We start from the raw sequence: 23039 nt of genomic DNA, 5'->3' as shown, positions 1-23039 counted from the left end.
TTAGGGGAATGGTTAGCTAACATGCTAAGTAGTTGCAAAGTAGCTAAAAAGTAGCAAGTAGTTGAAAAGTGGCTAATTAACTAAATGCTAAAGTTGTCCGTGATGAGATTCAAACTCGCAACCTTCGGGTTGCTAGACGTTCGTGTTATACGCACACCCATACACCCTGGCCTATGTAACCATACCCAACGTAACATATCATACTCATTTCAGTGTCCAGATTTACATTTACTATGTCACGTCTAGTTTATGAGACCAGGCTGTTGATATAGATCTCCCTCATACTGATACTGTAGGTCCTCAGAGGGTCCTCACCAATGGACCAGTAGTGCTCTTGTGCCCTAGGGGCCTGCCTGCCTGGTCCTGATATCCTTTCAGACCTCTCCCATTTTCCATGGGCCTATTCATATCAGCTATTACCTATTGAGTTGGAAACATCACTCAATATAAATCATGCAGTACGATTGCTATATTAAAGGCGGGCCCGAACAGGTCCCCATTAACATCGATGGGGCTGTAGTGGAGCGGGTCGAGAGTTTCAAGTTCCTTGGTGTCCACATCACCAATGAACTATCATGGTCCAAAAACACCAAGATACAGTAGTCATGAAGAGGGCACGACAACACCTTTTCCCCCTGAGGTGACTGAAAAGATTTGGAATGGGTCTCCAGATCTTCAAAAAGTTCTACAGCTGCACCATCGAGAGAATCCTGACCGGTTGGATCACCGCCTGGTATGGTAAGGCACTACAGAGGGTAGTGCGATCGGCCCATTACATCACTGGGGCTAAGCTTCCTGCCATCCAGGACCTATAAGTATAGGCGGTGTCAGAGGAAAGCCCCCAAAATTGTCAAAGACTCCAGTCACCCAAGTCATAGACTGTTTTCTCTGCTACCGCACGGCAAGCGGTACCGGTGCCCCTAAGTCTAGGACCAAAAGGCTCCTTAACAGCTTCTACCCCCAAGCTATCAGACTGCTGAACAGTTAATCAAATGGCTTCCCAGATTATTTACATTCACACCTCCCACCATTCGTTTTTCACCCCTACCTGTACATGTACAAATTACCTCGACGAACATGTACCCTGCACATTGACTCTGTACAGGTACCTCCCCCCGTACAGAGCCTCCTTACTGTTATTTTATTGTGTTTCTTTTTTATTTATTTTAATTTTATTTGGTAAATATTTTCTTAACTCTTTCTTGAACTGCCCTGTTGATTAGGGGCTTGTAAGTAAGGTCTACACTTGTATTCGCGCGTGTGACAAATAAAGTTTGATTTGATTTGATATTGCCTGGTCAATTTTTATGAGAATGCTCAACTGCTTCTAGCAAAAGGTGCCCCCTAGTGTTTGCGTGCGTTTCATTCAAGTGCAACTCACTGACAAGCTTGGTATTTGTAAGAAGACGACAACTAAAACATCCAAGTGTCTGTAATAACCGGCAGAAATATTTTTTATGAGTTCTCCCGATAAACTCGACAACGTCAGGATTTAGAACAATGAGATCAGTGCACTCCTATGTGCAGTGCTAATGTGGCGGATTATTCGAAGGTTCTGCAGACCCTCAGTGGAAAATCTTCAGTTCGCAAATGTAAGGACACCTGATGAACGGTTCAGCGCGGTTCACCGCCGGAAATTGCGCTCAAAAACCTACTGGCTAGTTGAGGACTACCAACGTTCAACGGAGACAGACTTTGAAATGATGAGTTTGGAAAAACGATACACGGTAAGCGATGCGTTGCGCACAAAACTTACCAACACTTCTAAATGAGCACACTATACCTTTGTATTAGGATGTTGTAGTCAGACTGTAGTCTGATCAGTCACAGTTATCTGTATAGGTAAATGTTGCCTTCTTGGTTGTCGACTGCTCGATTACGTTTAGAATAGCTGCATCTGGTTTCTTTGTAAATGTTAATTGTGGCGAAATTATCAATGAAAATAAACTTGTCTGTGATCCAGCAAAAAACGAAATAATAATAATAACAAGGTATATCTGACCTCTTTTTATATTATCTGGCTTACTGTTTTTGGAATGACTTGTTAATTAACTTGAATAACAAATTAATTTAGTATTTTCTCCTTCAGGGAATTTATGTTTTATTTATGTTTATGTTTAACTGTTTTAATATAATGAAAGGGATCAAGGGTGTATCCTTCCAGAAAAACAAAAATCTAAGATGAATGTGTTTTAATTGGACAATGCTCAACAGAATGCATGGAAAATCCCTTATCGTTCATAAAATTATGATTGTCCTTTTCATTGATGCGTAGGCCAATAGCCAATCATTGAAAAATTAGGCTATAGGCTCCAGGCTGTCTAGGAAATTTTAAATAAATGATTTCCCATTCCTTTATTGAATCGTATGTGAATGTATGATATCGTATGATAATCCAATAGAAATCGACTGATTTGTCCATATGTTTAACATAAAATCCCATACTTTATCCATGAGGGTTAATGAATAAAATGTCGATTTGGAACTCAAACAGATTCCTGCTTTAACCTTTAACTCTAAAAGTGAGTAAATGGAAATTAAACGGAAATGGTGTATTTCGGACTGAAATGACACCATGGGGAATTGTGTAGGAGAGACCGTGCCAGCGGTCACCATGGACTGCTGCACATCATTTTGTCAAGTTCGTAGTTCGTAATGGAGTGTGTGCGAGCGCGTACTTCTAGTATCTGTGAGATCCAAAGCTTGGAGTGGGGGTTGGGGGTAGGCGTAGTAGCCTCTTCCATCCTTCTTCTGAGATCATCATTACATGCGTTTGCACTCTGTCCTGTAGATGATTTAAACAAAGGTTACATGAGACAGGAAAGATAACACAAATGTGTGGATCTTTGAATAGACATATGGCTCTGGCCCCAATAATGAAACTTTACCTCTACTAGCACTGGAAAAAGCACAGGAAAGAGAATAGGCATATGACTATGGTAATACTTTACTTGCACACCAGGAACTTTTCACTGGGGTAGCTAATACAATCTTTGTACTAATACAATCTTTCTTTTGGGTGTTAATGCTAAAAATATTCTTAAGGGGGCTTCAGCACCTTCAAGCCCGTCCATGTTTACTAGATGAACACAGATAAACTCTGAGATGAGGGCATTCAGGCACTGGGAGGGCTTTGTCTCTTTTCATGAATCACCCTACATTTAGAATGAGATTGTGCTTAGCCTCACATGAATGATAGGAAAGTATTATGTCCTCTTTTCACATAAATCACCTAATGTTGTGTTTTCTCTCTGGATGATTAGGATAAATCATTAGTAACACCTACAGGTGTAGTATCTTACTTTTCTGCATGCCTTCCTCCTGCACTGTTTCGAGTAGATGTCCTGGATGGGAGGGAGCACGGTCCCAGTGATTCACGGCCCGCTGGACCTTGAGGTCATGAAAGGAGCAATTACCATATCAGGCTGTGATGCAATCGGTCAGGACACTTTCTTGATGATGGAGTTGGTGTCATGCAAAGCCACGCAGTTGTAGGTGAACAGGGAGTACAGCTGAGGACTGAGGACACACCCCTGGAGTGCCCCTGTGTTAAGAGTCAGTGTGGAGAAGGTGTTGTTGCCAGTCCTCACAGCCTGTGGTCTGCCCATCAGGAAGTCCTGATGGGCAGGAAGTTGAATGCTGAACAGTAGTCATTGAACAGCGTTCTTACATAGGTGTTCCTCTTGTCCAGATGTGTTATGGCCGTGTGAATAGCTATCGAAATGGCAACTACCGTGAATCTGTTGGAGCGGTAGGCAAATTGTAGTGGGTCCAGTGTGCCTGGCATGCTGGCATTGATGTGGGCCATGACCAGCCCTTGGAAGCACTTCATGATGATCGAGGTGAGCCCGACTGGGTGATAGTTATTTGGGCATGTCACCTTGTTTTTCTTGGACACTGGGACAATCGTGGTCTCCTTAAAACAGGTTGAGACTACAGCCTGGAACAGGTTGAAGATGTCCGAGAAGACACCTGCCAGCTGGTCAGCACATACTCTGAGGACGTGGCCAAATCAAATCAAATCAAATGCCATCTGGGCCGGCAGCTTTGTAAGTATTCACTCTTTTGAAAGGACTTGGTCATTCGTGGTGTTAAAAAAAAACGGAAGGTTCGACAATTTACCTGTCTAACATCAGCTTGCTTGCACTGAGGTGGGAGTTGTGGCAATATTTGAGGTGCGTCCTAAAAAACAAAACAATTTCATGCAGCACTAATAGGATGTTTTAAGACCCACGAAAGCAGGTCTAAACGGAAACAATATTGGTATGGATTTTTAGAGAGGAAGCACAGCGCCCATAAAAGAGAGATGTGCCTTTTGTGCCAGTGAATCTCGTATTTAGAAACATAAAACAATTATTGTTTCTCCTCATTCCTGTATCACAGCAAATCCAATGAATCCAACATCCACACAAACAAACAGAGCTTGATTATGTATTCACGTCTGTAATTCTTATGCTCTATGGTTTTGGTTCTACTATTCTGGCAGGCCGGGGGTCTACAATGACAAAAAACTATAACATAAACAAGGAGATCAGGGGTATATGTACTAGATCAATGTCTTAGTGCTGCTGTGTGGCTGATTTCCCATTATGATCAAATGTTATTACATTTTAGGAGCGGGAAGTCTTACCACCAGCCAAATTTATAACAGATAAGAGTTTAGTGCACTACTTTTGACCAGAACCCTATGGGTCGTGTTCAAAAGTAGTGCACTACAGTATATAGGGAATAGAATGCCATTTGGAATGCAGACAGAGAGTTCTTATTGAGTAAAGTGAAACTTTCAATACTCATTCATTCTCTCCCAGGGAGGGATATTACACCTCTAACAGGCATTGAAGGCAATGAATAAAAAGTCTAATCTCCAAAACATTGTTCATTACAACTTTGACAGTGCATTTACAGTATAGTGACATTACTGCCTGGCGTTTGGAAGACAATCAAACAGGAGTTTATGTCAAAGCATTCTGAGGATTGTTACCCGGCTGGGTTGTGTTAAAAGTCCTACTCAAGTCTCCTTTTCAGCTCATTTATCACCTGATTTACTTAAAGTTCCAATGCAGTGGTATTTATCTCAACATCAAATCATTTCTGGGTAGCAATTAAGTACCTTACTATGAATATTTTCAATTAAAATGGCTAGGACTGTCTGGGAGTAGTCTGAGTTGGGAGGGGAAAACTGAAAACTAGCTAAATCTTATTTGCAAAGAGGTTTGGAACTATCTTTCTTAATGGTCTAGTTACTAAGGCCAAAATTCCATCCCACCAAAACAGGCTGATATTTCAGGCAGTCTTTTCAAACAGCTCTTACAATAAAATGGCATTGATCATCATTTTCAAAATTTCACAGTATTATTCCAACCTCATAGTGTGGAAATATACACTACATGGCCAAAGTATGTGGCCATGCCTTCACATTAGTGAAGGCATGTTGCTGACAGGTGTATAACATTGAGCACACAGCCATGCAATCTCCATAAACAAACATTGGCAGTAGAATGGCCTGTACTGAAAACCTCAGTGACTTTCAACGTGGCACCGTCATGGGATGCCACCTTTCCAGCAAGTCAGTTCGTCAAATTTCTGCCCTGCTAGAGCTTTCCCGGTCAGCTGTAAGTGCTGTTATTGTGTTGTGGAAACGTCTAGGAGCAACAACGGCTCAGCCGTGAGGTGGTAGGCCACACAAGCTCACAGAACAGGACCACCGTGTGCTGAAGTGAGTAGTGCTTAAAAATCATCTGTCTTTGGTTGCAACACTCACTACTGAGTTCCAAACTGCCTCTGGAAGCAACGTCAGCACAAGAACTGTTAGTCGGGAACATCACAAAATGGGTTTCTTTGGCCGAGCAGCCGCACACAATCCTGAGATCTCTGTGCGCAATGCCAAGTGTCGGCTGGAGTGGTGTAAAGCTCGCCGTCATTGAACTCTGGAGCAGTGGAAACACGTTCTCTGGAGTGATGAATCACGCTTCACCATCTGGCAGTCCAACAGATGAATCCGGGTTTGGCGGATGCCAGGAGAACGGTACCTGTCTGAATGCATAGTGCCCACTGTAAAGTTTGGTGGAGGAGGAATAATGGTCTGGGGCTTTTTTTCATGGATTGGATTAGGCCCCTTAGTTCCAGTGAAGGGAAATCTTAATGCTACAGCATACAATTACATTCTAGACAACTCTGTGCTTTCACCTTTATGGCAACATTTTGTGGAAGGCCCTTTCCTGTTTCAGAATGGTCAATGCCCGTGCACAAAGCAAGGTCCATACAGAAATGGTTTGTCGAGATCGGTCTAGAAGACTTTGACTGGCCTGCACAGATCCCTGACCGTAACCCCATTGAACACTTTCGGGATGAATTGTAACGCCGACTGAGAGCCAGGCCTAATTGCCCAACATCAGTGCCTCACTAGTACTCTTATGGCTGAATGGAAGCAAGTCCTCACAGCAATGATCCAACCTTCCCAGAAGAGTGGAGGCTGTTATAGCAGCAAAGGGGGGACCAACTCCATATTAATGTGTAAATAAACCACAGAAAAATCACGTCTTTGACTGCATTGGGCCTTTATCAAAAGGTACATCTCAATAGGTGGTCCATGTATCCTCATGTGACAAATTTGTGTGTGTGTGTGTAAAAATAATCACTGGAGGACGTCTTTAAAGATCCAACAAACATGCCGATTGGCTTGTGTGTTTTTAGAGAGCAATCACCGGAGCTGTTCAACCCATGATAGTGGGCAAGTGGACTTCGTCAAATCAAAACCCAACTTCCATGTGTTACCCCTTGTGACACATGGATGTTCCAAACTCAGTTTTAAACGAGACTAACTTCATGATCAAAATGATCCAATTTACACTTAATAGTCAATTTTGAAACTAGAGTAACTGTTTCGGACTCATATCGATGCCAATGTTGTTTTCAAAGAGATTTTCAAAGGTAGTCACTCTTTAAAGTAGAGCAAAGACATGGAAGTGGCAGATGGGATTTCAGGACATGGACAGTACCCCCTGCTGGTTGGCCATCTGTTCCTCCACAGCAAGATTTACATCACAACTTTGATATGGTGACATTAAGAAAAGTTAAACCATTCTGAGGACTGTTATTTGGCTGGATGGGTTTGTGTGTTTATATCTGAGTTGGCCCTCATCACTAAGCTAAGGACCCTGGGACTAAACACCTCCCTCTGCAACTGGATCCTGGACTTCCTGATGGGCCTCCCCATGTGATAAGGGTAGTTAACAATACATCCGCCACGCTGATCCTCAACACGAGGGCCCCTCAGGGGTGTGTGCTCAGTCCCCTCCTGTACTCCCTGTTCACCCACGACTGCACAGCCAGGCACGACTCCAACACCACCATTAAGTTTGCTGATGAAACAACAGTGGTAGGCCTGATCACCAACAACGATGAGACAGCCTATAGGGAGAAGGTCAGAGACCTGACCGTGTGGTGCAAGGACAACAACCTCTCCCTCAACGTGATCAAGACAAAGGAGATGATTGTGGACTACAGGAAAAGGAGGACCGAGCACGCCCCCATTCTCATCGACGGGGCTGTAGTGGAGCAGGTTGAGAGCTTCACGTTCCTTGGCGTCCACTTCACCAACACACTAACATGGTCCAAACACACCAAGACAGTCGTGAAGAGGCACAACAAAATCTATTCCCCCTGAGGAGACTGACAAGATTTGGCATGGGTCCTCAGATCCTGAAAAGGTTTTACAGCTGCACCATCGAGAGCATCTAGGCGGATTGCATTACTGCCTGGTATGGCAACTGCTCGGCCTCCGACCGCAAGGCACTACAGAGAGTAGTGCATACGGCCCAGTACGGGGCCATGCTTCCTGCCTCCAGGACCTCTATACCAGGCGGTGTCAGAGGAAGGCCCTAAAAGTTGTCAAAGACTCCAGCCATCCTAGTCATAGACTGTTCTCTCTGTTACCGCACAGGAAGCGGTACCGGAGAGCCAAATTTAGGTCCAAGAGGCTTCTAAACAGCTTCTACCCCCAAGCCATAAGACTCAAATGGCTGCCCAGACTATTTGCATTGCAAATGTCCTTGTTTTTAAAAGAAAAGCACATTTTGTTGTCAAATTGATCAGAAATACAGTGTAGACACAGTTAATGTTGTAAATGACTATTGTAGCTGGAAATGGGTGATTTCTTTATTGAATATGTACATAGGCGTAGCCTCCCTATAGGCTGTCTCAAGTTTATAATTTTAAAAGGCTAATTGATCATTTATGTTAGAAATTATGTTCGCACAGCTGAAAACTGTTGTCCTGATTAAGGACTAGTTGAGTATCTGGAGCATCAGCATCTTTCTTCTGAAAGTTCATTGTCCTCAACTGGCAGCTTCATTAAATAGTACCCGCAAAACACCAGTCTCAACCTCAACAGTGAAGAGGCGACTCCGGGAACCTGGCCTTCTAGGCAGAGATTCTCTGTCCAGTGTCGGTGTTCTTTTGCCCATCTTAATCTTTTCCTTTTATTGGCCAGTCTGAGATATGTTTTTTTCTTTGCAACTCTGCCTAGTAGGCAAGCATCCCGGAGTCTCCGCTTCACTGTTGACATTGAGACTGGTGTTTTGCAGGTACTATTTAATGAAGCTGCCAGTTGAGGACTTGAGAGTGTCTGTTTCTCAAACTAAACACTCTAATGTATTTGTCCTCTTACTCAGCCCCAGTTGCACCGTGGCCTCCCATTCCTCTTTCTATTCTGGTTAGAGCCAGTTTGCGCTATTCTGTGAAGGGAGTAGTACACAGCGCTGTATGATATCTTCATTTTCTTGGCAATTTCTCAGAACAAGAATAGACTGACGAGTTTCAGAAGAAAGTTCTTGTTTTGAACCATTTTGAGCCTGTAATCGAACCCACAAATGCTGATGCTCAACTAGTCTAAAGTTTTCTTGGCAGTTTTCTTGCTTCTTTAATCAGGACAACAGTTTTCAGCTGAGTTAACATAATTGCAAAATTAGCCTTTTAAAATGATGAACTTGGATTAGCTAACACAACATGCCATTGGAACACAGGAGTGATGGTTGCTGATAATGGGCCTCTGTGTGTAGATATTTCATAAAAAATCTGCTAATCTGCCATTAGTCATTTACAACAATAACAATGTCTACACTGCATTTCTGATCAATTTGATGTTATTTTAACGGACAAAAAATGTGATTTTCTTTCAAAAACAAGGACATTTCTAAGTGACCTCAACCTTTTGAACAGTAGTGTACATAATTACCTCGACACCGGTACCTCCTGAAAATATCCCCACAATTGTTATTTTTAAAATTTTTACCTTTATTTTACTAGGCAAGTCAGTTAAGAACAAATTCTTATTTTCAGTGACGGCCTAGGAACAGTGGGTTAACTGCCTGTTCAGGGGCAGAACAACAGATTTGTACCTTGTCAGCTCAGGGATTTGAACTTGCAACCTCTTAGTTACTAGTCCAACACTCTAACCACTAGGCTATCCTGCTGCCCCAAATTTAATTTAATGCTGCTCTTTAATTATTTGTTATTCTTATCTCTTACATTTTTTTAGGTATTTTCTTAAAACTGCATTGTTGGTTAAGGGCTTGTACGTAAGCATTTCACTGTTGTATTCGGCGCATGTGACCAATACAATTTTATTTTATTTGACATACTACTGTAGACTTGTTGGACCCTGGAAATTACAAGATGCTCTCTGCCCCAACTTTGACAGTGCATTCATATGGTGACATTACTACCTGATGTTTTGATGACAAGCTAAATTATTATGATCAGAAACAGGAGTTAAAACCAAAGTATTTGAAGATTGTGATCTGGGATGTGTTTAAATTAGAGCCATGGCAGTGGCATCATTGTGATTTCAGCACCATGGATAGCACTCAATATATCATTGTCTGTCCCACTCTCCATCCCACCAAGATTTACATCCTGAAAGCAACTGTCAATCAATGTCTGTGTAAAAGACTAGGTGAATGTGGGGACAGAGGCCTCTGCATCGATCAATGTCCTCCTCCTTACACAGTAATATATTGTTCCTGGGGTTCCATCTTAAATGCTCTCAGCTGATTGTTATATTACCTGTTCTTGGCTACCTTGAGAAAATATGGTGTTTCCATCCATGGTCTCATGGTTTAGGAGTGAATTATTGGCCAATTGTTCATGTCAGACATTCATTTATTTTTTGTGTTTAAGGTGGTCACATTTGATTTGTTGCTTCTGTGGGTGGGTACATCAGTTACATTTAAACTGGACATGAATTGTGTTCTTGACAAATAGAAGTGTCATCCCTTCATACACAGCCTTTCAGACACTTTAAGAGTCCCAAAATACCACTTATTCTTCCTCTACCAAAGCCAAGAATAGGTTAACCAGTTTTCCCCATAAATATATGATCTCTCCCCTGTCCATTTGTATCTGTCATGCAGAGTTGTCCCTTCGCCATGGTCCATCATATTCAGAGCCTGTTTCTGTGTCTCAAATGGCACTCTATTCCCTATGTAGTGTACTTTTGATTTGCCATTTGGGACGCACATTGTGTCTCAGCTCCCTAATGGTCAAAATGCATTCCAGAGCAGGAGGCTAGTGGGTGGAATAGAGGTGCAAGTAATATGCCTGGATGTCATAACGTATCTAATTGGGTATGAAATGGAAATGGAGATACATTTGACCTCTCCCTTCACCTACAGGTGTGGGATCTTAATTTGACCAGTTTCTCACAGCAGGAAAATAATCCTGCAGCAACAGGAAATGTGGATTATAATGAATGGAAATTAATTAATTTGATACATTTTTAGTTGGGGCAAATCAAGTCTGTAATGTTTAAGTGGAAAACACACATTACTGCAACAGCAGGGTGATCATATTAAGATCCTACACCTGTATCATTTTCCCATTTCTATTTCCTGTCATCTCTTTGCTCCAGGTTGTTATTTGTTCCACTCATCAGGTACCACTGTCTATCTCTATTAATGTCCCCTTTTCCAACAACAGGCTTAGCAAAGAGATCATTAACGGGTTTGAATGATTGAATCGAATCATTATTGGCTACAGTGTATGTTGATGATGGATTGTTCACCCACAACTTGATAAACAGAGCCACAGGGACCTGGCAGTTTTATAATAATGCAAGATCACCATTGCCATCTCCACTCCTGAAAGGTCATCCATTCCCTGGTGAGATGATAGCTGAGTAATAGCATCATTTGCCGACTTCCTGAGTGTGATTTGACTGGCTCCGTACAAAATTAAACACAGTCAGCGTAGTCAGTGAGTGATTTAGATGTCGTCCATCAGTCTTCTACCTCAAATGTGCCAAAGCTGTAAAAGAAAATGTCTACATCCCAAATGGCAACCTATTCCCTATGTAGTGCACTATTTTTGACCAAGCCCTATGGGGAATAGGGTGCCATTTGGGATGTAGACAGTGTTTTCTATCACAACCTGGTCTCTGGGCAAGTCATAGGATTTGTATTCCCTCCATTTAGTATGATATATTACGTTAGGTTGCATTATGAATGGAATAGCGGTCATACAATATCATACGAATTGGAGGATGTATAGTATCACACGTCTTACCTAGTCGAACAATATAATACGAATTGGAGGATGTAACTTATCATATGTTGGCAGATGTATTGTAGAGGACGTATAGTTTTATACGTCTTTCTCTGAGACCAGGTTACTTGTTGCGTTGTAACAAATTGTCACGACTTCCTCCGAAGTTGGTGCCTCTCCTTGTTCGGGCGGCGTTTGGAGGTCGTCGTCACCGGCTTTCTAGCTGCCACCGATCCACGTTTCTTTTTACATTTGTGATGTCTTGATTGTACTCATCTGGTTCCCATTAAGTTATTATTATTTCCCTATTTAACCCTCTGGTTCCCATTAAGTTTTGTGGGTGATTATTCCTGGTTTGTGTTAGGGTTTGTTATCACTGCGTGGATTATTTTGGCAGATTTATTTTTCCGAATAAAGTTACTAGACCATGAGTACATCATACATCTTGATGTACTCATCAAATAGGTTTAGTATCAGCGCTCTGATTTACATTCATTTGCCATTTCCCTGGCCTACTCTTGTCTCATTATCTGAAACGGACAAACTGCAGGATTTGTGCCCATATCTAGAAAGATCAGCATAACATTGGATATGTGATGCTGCCCTCAGTAATGCGTTGGTCCATATTTTCAGCTTCTGTTTTTGCCGAGGAGACAGGTCATAGACTTGGGTTAGCATAGGTCATGTGAAAGAGATATGTGCCTTTGGAGGTTTTTGTTGTTGTAACTTCCTTCCCAGTAGAAGCGAATGGGGCATCTGAGTCCAAATCAGAGTTATTTCAGTCACTGAAACAGAGTTTTGCGTTAGATTTGAGAGGGACTTGGTGCTCTTCAGAGGGATGACTAAATGCATCTTTAATTCCCATTTTAATCCCATGTTTAATGACACCCTTGCAGCAACTTTGCTTGAATCAGAGAGGGAAATACTCCAAAGGGGGAAAATGATTGTTTGGTGTGTGAGAACCTTTTGATGTTTGAAGCCCTCAAAGCCCTACGGATTCTATCTCAATACAAAGTGATGGGAGTGTTTGAGACATGCTTTCATTTCCCCGGGGAGGTAAAGTATAGTAAAGCAAGGGGTGTTCAACTGGCATTATATCATAACTAGGTCAATGAGAGGAAAGGGGTCACATTATTCTCTCGTACACACTACACACAACAACACGCAGAGTAAAGGAGTGTCATGTTCAATTGAGTGATATCTTTATTGTGCCCATATGCAATTATGCATTCTCAAGAAATATGAAAAGCATTTTGAAGAAGTGGTTGCTGGTTGTTGTGTAAAGATCCTTGCGACTTGGGGGTGTGCATTATCATGCTGAAACATGAGGTGATGGCGGCGGATGAATGGCACGACAATGGGCCTCAGGATCTCGTATCTAATTGCCATCGATAAAATGCAATTGTGTTCCTTTGTCTACAGCTTATGCCTGCCAATACCATAATCCCACCGCCACCATGGGGCACTCTGTTCACAACGTTGACATCAGCAAACCGCTCTCCCACACGACACCATACACGCTGTCTGCCATCTGCCCGTTACAATTGAAACCAGGATTCATCTGTGAAGAGCACACTTCTCAAGTGTGCCAGTGGGCATCAAGCATTTGCATACTGAAGTAGGTTACGATGCCGAACTGCAGTCAGGTCAAGACCCTCGTTAGGACAACGAGCACGCAGATAAGCTTCCCTGAGACTGTTTCTGACAGACGTTTCTGACAGAAATTCTTTGCTTGTGCAAACCCACAGTTCATTAGCTGTCTGGGTAGCTGGTCTCAGACGATCCCGCAGGTGAAGAAGCCGGTTGTGGAGGTCCTAGACTGGCGTCGTTATACGTGGTCTGCGGTTTTGAGGCCAGTTGGACATACTGCCAAATTCCCTAAATGACGTTGGAGGTGGCTTATGGTAGAGAAATTAACATTAAATTCTCTGGCAACAGCTCTGGTGGACATTCCTGCAGTTAGCATGCCAATTGCACGCTCCCTCAAAACTTAAGACATTTGTGGCATTGTGTTGTGTGACAAAACTGCACATTTTAGAGTGGCCTTTTATTGTCCCCAGCACAAGGTGCACCTGTGTAATGATCATGCTGTTTAATAAGCTTCTTGGCAAATGAGAAATGCCCACTAACAGGGATGTAAACAAATTTGTACACAAATTTGAGAGAAATAAGCTTTTTGTATTGAACATTTCTTGGATCTTTTATTTCCATGAATCATGGGACCAACACTTTACATGTTGCTTTTTATATTTTTTGTTCGGTGTATTTTGAGTCATACTTTAATAAAATATCAGGCTCACAGGGATGTCTTTTAAAGCCATGGATAAAAGCAAAATGTGCTGTCTCTTTACTCTCTCTACCATGGTATGACAGTGGTGTGCAGAGACCTTTTTTCCTCAGCGGAAATGGCCTTTCAGATGCCAGACTGAGTGGTGACATGAAATGGCTCTGAGGGGGAGGCAGTAGGATGTATTGCACACACACACCTCTGTATTCTCCCAGAGAATGCTTGACAGGTTAAGCCTGTGATGACTCACCTTCAGATGAGCGGAAAGCCATTTTTGAAAGGTACTGTATTCTTTGAAAAGCAACTTTCAGGTCTCTGCACACCTCCAATGTTGACTAAATGGTAATACGAACTAAGACATGTTTTACTGGTACTTCCAAAGTAAAGTGAGATGATATTTTTCAAATAGAGATGTATTATGAATTTAAAGTTGTTGTTTTTTTCTTCTCCACTCTCCTTTCCCTCTACTCCCACCAAGTGGATAGTCTTAGTAACTAGTTACATTCCGTTTTACTGGCTCATGCAAATCATTATCAGCAGGGTACAAGACTGAGGATTTGGCTTATTTTCAGTATGGAACCCAGGCTAAATCAAATAAAGAACGTGGGCTGTCTTCTGTATACCACCCTTATCTTGTCACAACACAACTGATTGGCTCAAAAGCATTAAGAAGGAAAGAAATTCCACAAATTAACATTTATTGCTATATATGTATATATTCAACTGGTGAAAGTTAATTGTTATATGGGTAAGGGGAAAAATACCCTATTAGGGTGTGGTGCCTCACCTTAAGTTCTCATTGTTATTTTACAACTGTATCAGTTTATGACCTTAGTTGCTCTGCCTCATGTTGAGTTTGACAGACAGATGGCCAGGACTAATTTGCACATGGCTAATTCACACCATGCCCTGGCTTGGCCCACCTGTCATGTTTATATTGACTCAGCTGAGGTGTGCGTTAAGAGGTGCACTAAGGGGCAGTAGTGAACCATGTCCATGCTGACAGCTACCATTGAAATGTTCTGTCTACCTGGTCTAGCTTAGGTTTGCGTCCTAAAAAGCACCATATTCCCTACATAGTACCATGGGGTTCTGGTCAGAAGTAGTGCACTATTTACAGAATAGGGTGCCACTTGGGATACAGTGTCCTTCAGCACTCTCATGCCTGCTTGCAGATACAAAGCCCAATATTTCTGCCTCTCAGAGAGGATGAGAGAGATTGTATGAGATACAGTGGGGCAAAAAAGTATTTAGTCAGCCACCAATTGTGCAAGTTCTCCCACTTAAAAAGATGAGAGGCCTGTAATTTTCATCATAGGTACACTTCAACTATGACAGACAAAATGAGAAAAACAAATCGAGAAAATCACATTGTAGGATTTTTAATGAATTTATTTGCAAATTATGGTGGAAAACTTGTTATTGACCAAATACTTATTTTCCACCATAATTTGCAAATAAATAAATTAAAAATCCTACAATGTGATTTTCTGGATTATTTTTTCTCATTTTGTCTGTCTAAATACTTTTTTGCCCCACTGTAGATAAGCCTTAGAGCGATATGCATCATTTTACACTTGCCCCATTGCTACATTCACTCACTGTAACATAGATGATTCTCTTTATTCTCTGTCTCAACAGTTTGTGCCTTATTCATTTTTTGTAAGAAGCAATTACTTTGTCAGATTGTAGGGTATTTTATTTTGGATAGAATTGGAAATCTGGTACAGTAAAATATCTTTATGTCAGTGAAGTAATGGAGGGTCAAATTAATGTTTAATGGAACAGCGTTTAATTACAGACAAAATTTTTAACAAATGCTGTGATAATTAGCGGTGTGGACTCTACTTTAGGAATTCTCCCCTCGGTTTTATAATTACTCTCTGTGTTAAGTGGTTTTTCATCTCCCAAATGACATTGCTTAAAAAAGCTTCCAGAGTATAAGTCCGAACCCTTCAACCTTCAGAAGCTCAATTACTGCTGTGGGCTGCACTAGTTCACCTTGATTGTCAGTCGTTATCCTATTATCCTACTAATTTTATCCTATTATCCTACTAATTTAATGTTTGCCAGAGCAAAGAAACTTTGTGTCTTCTATTGTGTAGCAGCTATTGCAAAATATATACAATATATAATGATGTCTAGTGTGCTTGTTAGAAGTCTTATAAAGTATCATAGTGAACAACACATTTTCACCAAGGTCTCTGTGATATTGTAAAATATTTGTTCTGAAATAATAATATTTATGCACTTTTTTTGTGTGTTACAGAGTGGCCTTTGACCCATAGTGTGGATCATCCTATCCTTGGGAGAGATTGTATCCAGCAGAAGGGGGAGATCTGGCCCTGTCCGGAGATGGAGATGGAGATGGAAAGGTACCATGGGGACAGCTCCACAGGGCCCAACATCACCAACAGCACAGGAGCCCCAGCCAGCGCTCTCCCAGCGGTGCTGGTTACAGACAGGATGGTGGTGCTGGTAGTTCTACTGGGGCTCCTCACCCTCCTCACTGCGTTGGTCAACGGTGCCGTCATCACAGCCATCTGCACCACCAAGAAGCTCCACCTACCTGCCAACTACCTCATCTGCTCGCTGGCGTTCACAGACTTTCTGGTGTCTATCCTGGTGATGCCCGTCAGCATCCTCTACATCGCCACGGAGACCTGGTCATTGGGCCAGGTGGTGTGTGAGGCCTGGCTGAGCGTGGACATGACTTGCTGCACCTGCTCCATCCTGCACCTGTGCGTCATAGCGCTGGACCGCTACTGGGCTATCACCAAGGCCATCGAGTACGCCCGCAAGAGGTCGGCCCGCCGGGCAGCTGTCATGGTGGGCATCATCTGGGTCATCTCAGTCTTCATATCTATACCGCCCCTCTTCTGGAGACACAGGCCCGGTAGCCTTGGCCCAAAACAGTGCATCATACAGCACAACCATGTGGGCTACACCATTTACTCCACTTTTGGGGCATTTTACATCCCCATGACCCTTATTCTCATATTGTACTATAGGATTTACAATGCCGCAAAGACACTTTACCAGAAACGGGTCTCGTCGCGGCACCTGAGCAGCCAGAACTCTCTAAATCACTGCCGTGTGGCACACACCTTCTGCGTATCGGACCTGTCCACCTCAGACCCCACTCTGGAGTTTGACCGGCTCAATGTCACCATCCGTATCCCCTCATTTGAGACAGAGATGGAGGCGGCAGATGAGAGGCACCAGATCTGTACCTCCCGGGAGAGGAAGGCAGCACGTATCCTGGGCCTCATCCTCGGGGCTTTTATCCTCTGCTGGATGCCTTTCTTTCTGAAGGAGCTTCTTGTAGGCTTACAGGTCATAACTGCCACCCCACATGTATCTGATTTCTTAACCTGGCTGGGCTACTTCAACTCACTCGTTAACCCTCTCCTTTACACCAGCTTCAATGAGGATTTTAAGTTGGCCTTTAAGAAACTGCTCAGACGAAAGGAGCATGCATAGGTTTGCAGGCCCAGGTTAATCGTACAGTATTGTCCCATCAGAGAATGTATTAAGGAAAGTTACATGCAGTGTGTCCATTGGCTATATGACTTGTGTGATGTTGTGAGTTTCTAAATAAAAGTCTTAAATGATCTGCTTCTTATTCTTTGCTGAAACACAAACTTTGACTAAGAATAATCATGGCCCATAAATGCACATCCATACACAAAGACAAACAATCAGGTCCAAAATGATTTGCCCCCTTGATAAAGATGAGCACTAAATATATACTAATACTGAGCTACAGTGTACTGTATGCTCGGGGAAAAAAAGTATTTGATCTGTCATGTTCGTTGGAATGAATATTGGACCAAGGCGCAGCGGATGTTGAGTTCCATATAATTTTAATGATAAAGTGAAACTTAACAAAGACAAAAACAAATAAACAATAAACTAACAATGAACCGTGACTACAGAGATGCTACGACCACTAACTCAAAACAATATCCCATAAACACAGGTGGGAAAAACAGCTACCCAATTAGAGACAATGATTACCAGCTGCCTCTAATTGGGAATCATACACAATCACCAGCATAGAAAAACAAACCTAGAACCCCACATAGAAATAATAAACTAGACTAACCCCCCAGTCACGCCCTGACCTACTCTACCATAGAAAATATGGACTCTCTATGGTCAGGACGTGACATGATCCTAATACAATTGCTCAGAAAAAAAGATTTTGTTTAACAGGTAATAAGCCTTTTTCTAAAATGTTATGAGATTGGAGAACACGCTGGTAGGGATCTTAGACCATTCCTCCATACAGAATCTTTACAGATCCTTGAAATCCTTCATCTGCACTTATGGACTGCAATCTTCAATTAAAACCACAGGTGGGAGACAGTCTGGAGACATTGCAAAATGTAGATTTTTGTGGTCAATTAACAATTTCTTTGTGGATTTTGATGTGTGCTTCGGGTTATTGTCTTGCTGGAAGATCAACTTGCTGTCACGCTCTGACCTTTAATATCTCTGTTTTCTTTTAGTTAGGTCCGTGTGTGAAGAGGGTGGGTATGCTAGTTTTGTATTGTCTTGGGGTTTGGTAGGTCTAGGTAATATGTATGTCTATGGTGGCCTGATATGGTTCCCAATCAGAGGCAGCTGTTTATCGTTGTCTCTGATTGGGGATCATATTTAGGTTGCCATTTTCCCTTTTGTGTTTGTGGGTTCTTATTCTATGTTTAGTTGCCTGTCTGCACTATTCGTATTAGCTTCACGGTTTGTTTTTGTATTTTGTTTGTTTGTTCAGTATTCATTCATTAATAAAAGATGAATGTACGTATACCACACTGCACCTTGGTCTCCTTCGTACGACGGCAGTGACAGAAGAACCCACCATAAAAGGACAAAGCAGCATGGCCAGGAGGAATGGACATGGGAAGAGATTCTGGATGGAGCTGGACCCTGGACGCAGCTGGGGGAGTATCGTCTTCCGAGTGAAGACATAGAGGCAGCGAAAGCAGAATGGCGATATTATGAGGAGAAACACAAACAAGGCTGAGAATTGGCTGAGTCAGGTTGGAGACCTAAGCCAACTCCCCGTGCTTACCGTGGGGAGCGTGTGACTGGTCAGGCACCATGTTATGCAGAGATGCACACGGTGTCTCCAGTTCGCATTCATAGCCCGGTGCGCTCTATTCCAGCTCCTCGCATTTGCCGGGCTAGAATGGGCATCCAGCCAGGATGCACTGGGCCAGCTCTACGTTCCAGATCTCCAGTGCGTCTCCACGGCCCAGTGTATCCTGTGCCTCCTCCCCACACTCGCCCTGAAGGTGAGTGTCCCCAGCCCGGTACCACCAGTGCCGGCACCACGCACCAGGTATCCAGTGCGCCTCCACAGTCCAGAGTTTCCGGCGACAGTACCCAGTCCAGAGCTTCCGGCGACAGCTCCCAGTCCGGAACCTCCAATGACGGGCCACAGTCCGGAACCAACAACGACGGGCCACAGTCCGGAACCTCCAGCGACGGGCCACAGTCCGGAACCTCCAGCGACGGGCCACAGTCCGTAGCCTCCAGCGATGGGCCACAGTCCGTAGCCTCCAGCGACGGGCCACAGTCCGTAGCCTCTAGCGACTGGCCACAGTCCGTAGCCTCCAGCGACTGGCCACAGTCCGTAGCCTCCAGCGACGGGCCACAGTCCGGAACCTCCAACGACGGGCCACAGTCCGTAGCCTCCAGCGACTGGCCACAGTCCGGAGCCTCCAGCGACTGGCCACAGTCCGTAGCCTCCAACGACGGGCCACAGTCCGGAACCTCTAACGACGGGCCACAGTCCGGGAACCTCCAACGACGGGCCACAGTCCGTAGCCTCCAGCAACGGGCCACAGTCCGTAGCCTCCAGCGACTGGCCAAAGTCCGTAGCCTCCAGCGACGGGCCACAGTCCGTAGCCTCCAATGACGGGCCACAGTCCGGAACCTCCAACGACGGGCCACAGTCCGTAGCCTCCAGCGACGGGCCACAGTCCGTAGCCTCCAGCGACTGGCCACAGTCCGTAGCCTCCAGCGACAGGCCACAGTCCGTAGCCTCCAATGACGGGCCACAGTCCGGAACCTCCAACGACGGGCCACAGTCCGTAGCCTCCAGCGACAGGCCACAGTCCGTAGCCTCCAGCGACAGGCCACAGTCCGGAACCTCCAACGACGGGCCACAGTCCGTAGCCTCCAGCGACGGGCCACAGTCCGGAACCTCCAACGACGGGCCACAGTCTGTAGCCTCCAGCGACGGGCCACAGTCCGGAACCAACAACGACGGGCCACAGTCCGGAACCTCCAGCGACTGGCCACAGTCCGGAGCCTCTAACGACGGGCCACAGTCCGTAGCCTCCAACGACGGGCCACAGTCCGTAGCCTCCAGCGACAGGCCACAGTCCGTAGCCTCCAGCGACAGTCCACAGTCCGGAACCTCCAACGACGGGCCACAGTCCGTAGCCTCCAGCGACAGGCCACAGTCCGTAGCCTCCAGCGACGGGCCACAGTCCGGAACCTCCAACGACGGGCCACAGTCCGGAACCTCCAACGACAGGCCACAGTCCGTAGCCTCCAGCGACGGGCCACAGTCCGTAGCCTCCAACGACGGGCCACAGTCCGTAGCCTCCAGCGACTGGCCACAGTCCGGAGCCTCCAGCAACTGGCCACAGTCCGTAGCCTCCAACGATGGGCCATAGTCCGGAACCTCCAACGACGGGCCACAGTCTGGAACCTCCAACGACGGGCCACAGTCCGTAGCCTCCAGCGACGGGCCACAGTCCGTAGCCTCCTGCGACTGGCCACAGTCCGTAGCCTCCAGCGACTGGCCACAGTCCGGAGCCTCCAACGACGGGCCACAGTCCGTAGCCTCCAACGACGGGCCACAGTCCGTAGCCTCCAACGACGGGCCACAGTCCGTAGCCTCTAGCGATGGGCCACAGTCCGTAGCCTCCAGCGACTGGCCACAGTCCGTAGCCTCCAGCGACGGACGGGCCACAGTCCGTAGCCTCCAGCGACTGGCCACAGTCCGTAGCCTCCAGCGACGGGCCACAGTCCGTAGCCTCCAACGACGGGCCACAGTCCGTAGCCTCCAACGACGGGCCACAGTCCGTAGCCTCCAACGACGGGCCACAGTCCGTAGCCTCTAGCGACGGGCCACAGTCCGTAGCCTCTAGCGACGGGCCACAGTCCGTAGCCTCCAGCGACGGGCCACAGTCCGTAGCCTCCAGCGACTGGCCACAGTCCGTAGCCTCCAGCGACGGGCCACAGTCCGTAGCCTCCAGCGACTGGCCACAGTCTGTAGCCTCCAGCGACGGGCCACAGTCCGTAGTCTACAGCGACGGGCCACAGTCCATAGCCTCCAGCGACGGGCCACAGTCCGGGGTCTCCGGCGATGATCCGCAGTTCAGAGCCTCCGGCGAGGATCCACAGTCCGGTGTTGCAAAGGCAGAGGGATCAGAGTAAGGAGGGGTGGCTGCTTCCAGAACCGGAGCCGCCACCGAGGGTTTTCAGACCCCTTGGATTTCTTCAAATTTTATTGTGTTACAAAGTGGGATTAAAATTGATTTAATTGTAATTTTATTGTCAACAATCTACACAAAATACTCTGTCATGTCAAAGTGGTAACAGTCTGTAGCCTCCAGTCTGTAACCTAAACCTCTATAGGTTTAGGTTTGCGGCCGGGAGGCCTTACCTTTGTGGTGCAGCTGTTTATCGTTGTCTCTGATTGGGGATCATATTAAGTTGCCATTTTTTCTTTTGTGTTTGTGGGTTCTTATTCTATGTTTAGTTGCCTGTCTGCACTATTCGTATTAGCTTCACTGTTTGTTTTGGTATTTTGTTCATTTGTTCAGTGTTCAATCATTAATAAAAGAAGAATGTACTCATACCATGCTGCACCTTGGTCTCCTTTGTAAGACGGCCGTGACACTTGCTGCCAAGTTTCAGCCTCCTGGCAGAGGCAACCAGGATTTGGGCTAAAATGGAAGCAAAATAGCCCCATAACATCAAAGATTCACCACTATATTTTACTGTAGGTATGAGATACTTTTCTGCCTATGCATCCTTATTTCAACACCAAACGCACCACTGGTGTGTGTGACTAAAGAGCTATATTTTCATGTCATCTGACCATAGCACCGGTTCCAATCCAAATGCCAATGCCGTTTAGTAACCTCTGGGTGTTTGCATTTGTTGGAGGACATAAAAATGGAGCTCTTTGGCCACACACACCAGTGGTGAGTTTCGTGTAGAAAGAAGACTGCATAGGCAGAGGACCTCATCTCCAGGCCATCAGACTGTTAAACAATCATCACTAGCTGACCTCCACCCAGTGCCCTGCCCTGAACCTTAGAAGCTCTACCCTGCACTTTAGAGACTGCTGTCCTATGTACATTGAGTCCTTGAGCACTGGTCACTTTAATAATGTTAACATACTGTTTTACCCACGTTATATGTATATACTGTATTCTAGTCATGGCTCATCCTATATAACTACTGCTGTACACACCTTTTCTATTCACATGCTGTCTATACACACTATTCACATACAGTGCCTTGCAAAAGTATTCAGACCCTTTGGATTTCTTCACGTTTTATTGTGTTACAAAGTGGGATTAAAAGACTTACACAAAATACTCTCATGACAAAATAGAACATTTTTTATTTTGGGGGGATTAACGGAATTTATATAAATAAAATATAGTCGTTGCATAAGAATTCCGTTACCTGACTTAATACATGTTAGAAACACCTTTGACTTCGAATACAGCTGTGAGTCTTCATGGGGAAATCTATAAGAGCTTTGCACACCTGGATTGTGCAATATTTGCCCATTATTCTTTTCTGCAGGCTTTGTCAAGATGTTAGGGATAATGGCTAGACAGAATTTTTCAAATCTTGCCATAGATTTTCAAGCAGATTTAAGTAAAATCTGTAACTTGCTAAGCAACTCAGTGTCTGGTGTAAAGCAGACTGAAAGGATTTTAGGATTTTGCCTGTGCTTATCTCCATTCCATTTCTGAAAAACTCCACAGTATTTGCCGATGTCAAGCATGCCCATACCATGATGCAGCCACCCCCATTCTTGAAAATAAGGAGACAGTTACTCAATGATGTGTTGTGCTGGATTTGCCCCAAACATACAGGTTTGCATTTAGGCCAAAGAGTTTATTCCTTTGCTGTGTTTTGTTGTTGTTGCAGTATTACTTTAGTGCCT

General features: G+C 44.6%; 1 protein-coding gene across 1 annotated transcript; it reads left to right on the top strand.

Annotated features, from left to right (window-relative positions):
* Window positions 1-1711: 1711 nt before the first annotated feature.
* On the top strand, window positions 1712-17430 carry LOC135557167 (5-hydroxytryptamine receptor 1E). The gene is made up of 2 exons (XM_064990375.1): window positions 1712-1727; window positions 16098-17430. The coding sequence occupies exon 2, from the start codon at window positions 16184-16186 to the stop codon at window positions 17309-17311; it is 1128 nt and encodes a 375-aa protein (XP_064846447.1). The 5' UTR covers window positions 1712-1727; window positions 16098-16183; the 3' UTR covers window positions 17312-17430.
* The last annotated feature ends 5609 nt before the right edge of the window (window positions 17431-23039 follow it).

The sequence above is a fragment of the Oncorhynchus masou genome, chromosome 16 (genome assembly GCF_036934945.1).
Source record: "Oncorhynchus masou masou isolate Uvic2021 chromosome 16, UVic_Omas_1.1, whole genome shotgun sequence".
In the NCBI taxonomy this organism is placed as follows: domain Eukaryota; kingdom Metazoa; phylum Chordata; class Actinopteri; order Salmoniformes; family Salmonidae; genus Oncorhynchus; species Oncorhynchus masou.
This window is presented reverse-complemented; position numbering and strand designations above follow the sequence as displayed.

Bases quoted from the DNA above. Each gene is read 5' to 3' on its own strand.
- LOC135557167 (XM_064990375.1), top strand. From the start codon at position 16,184: ATGGAGATGGAGATGGAAAGGTACCATGGGGACAGCTCCACAGGGCCC.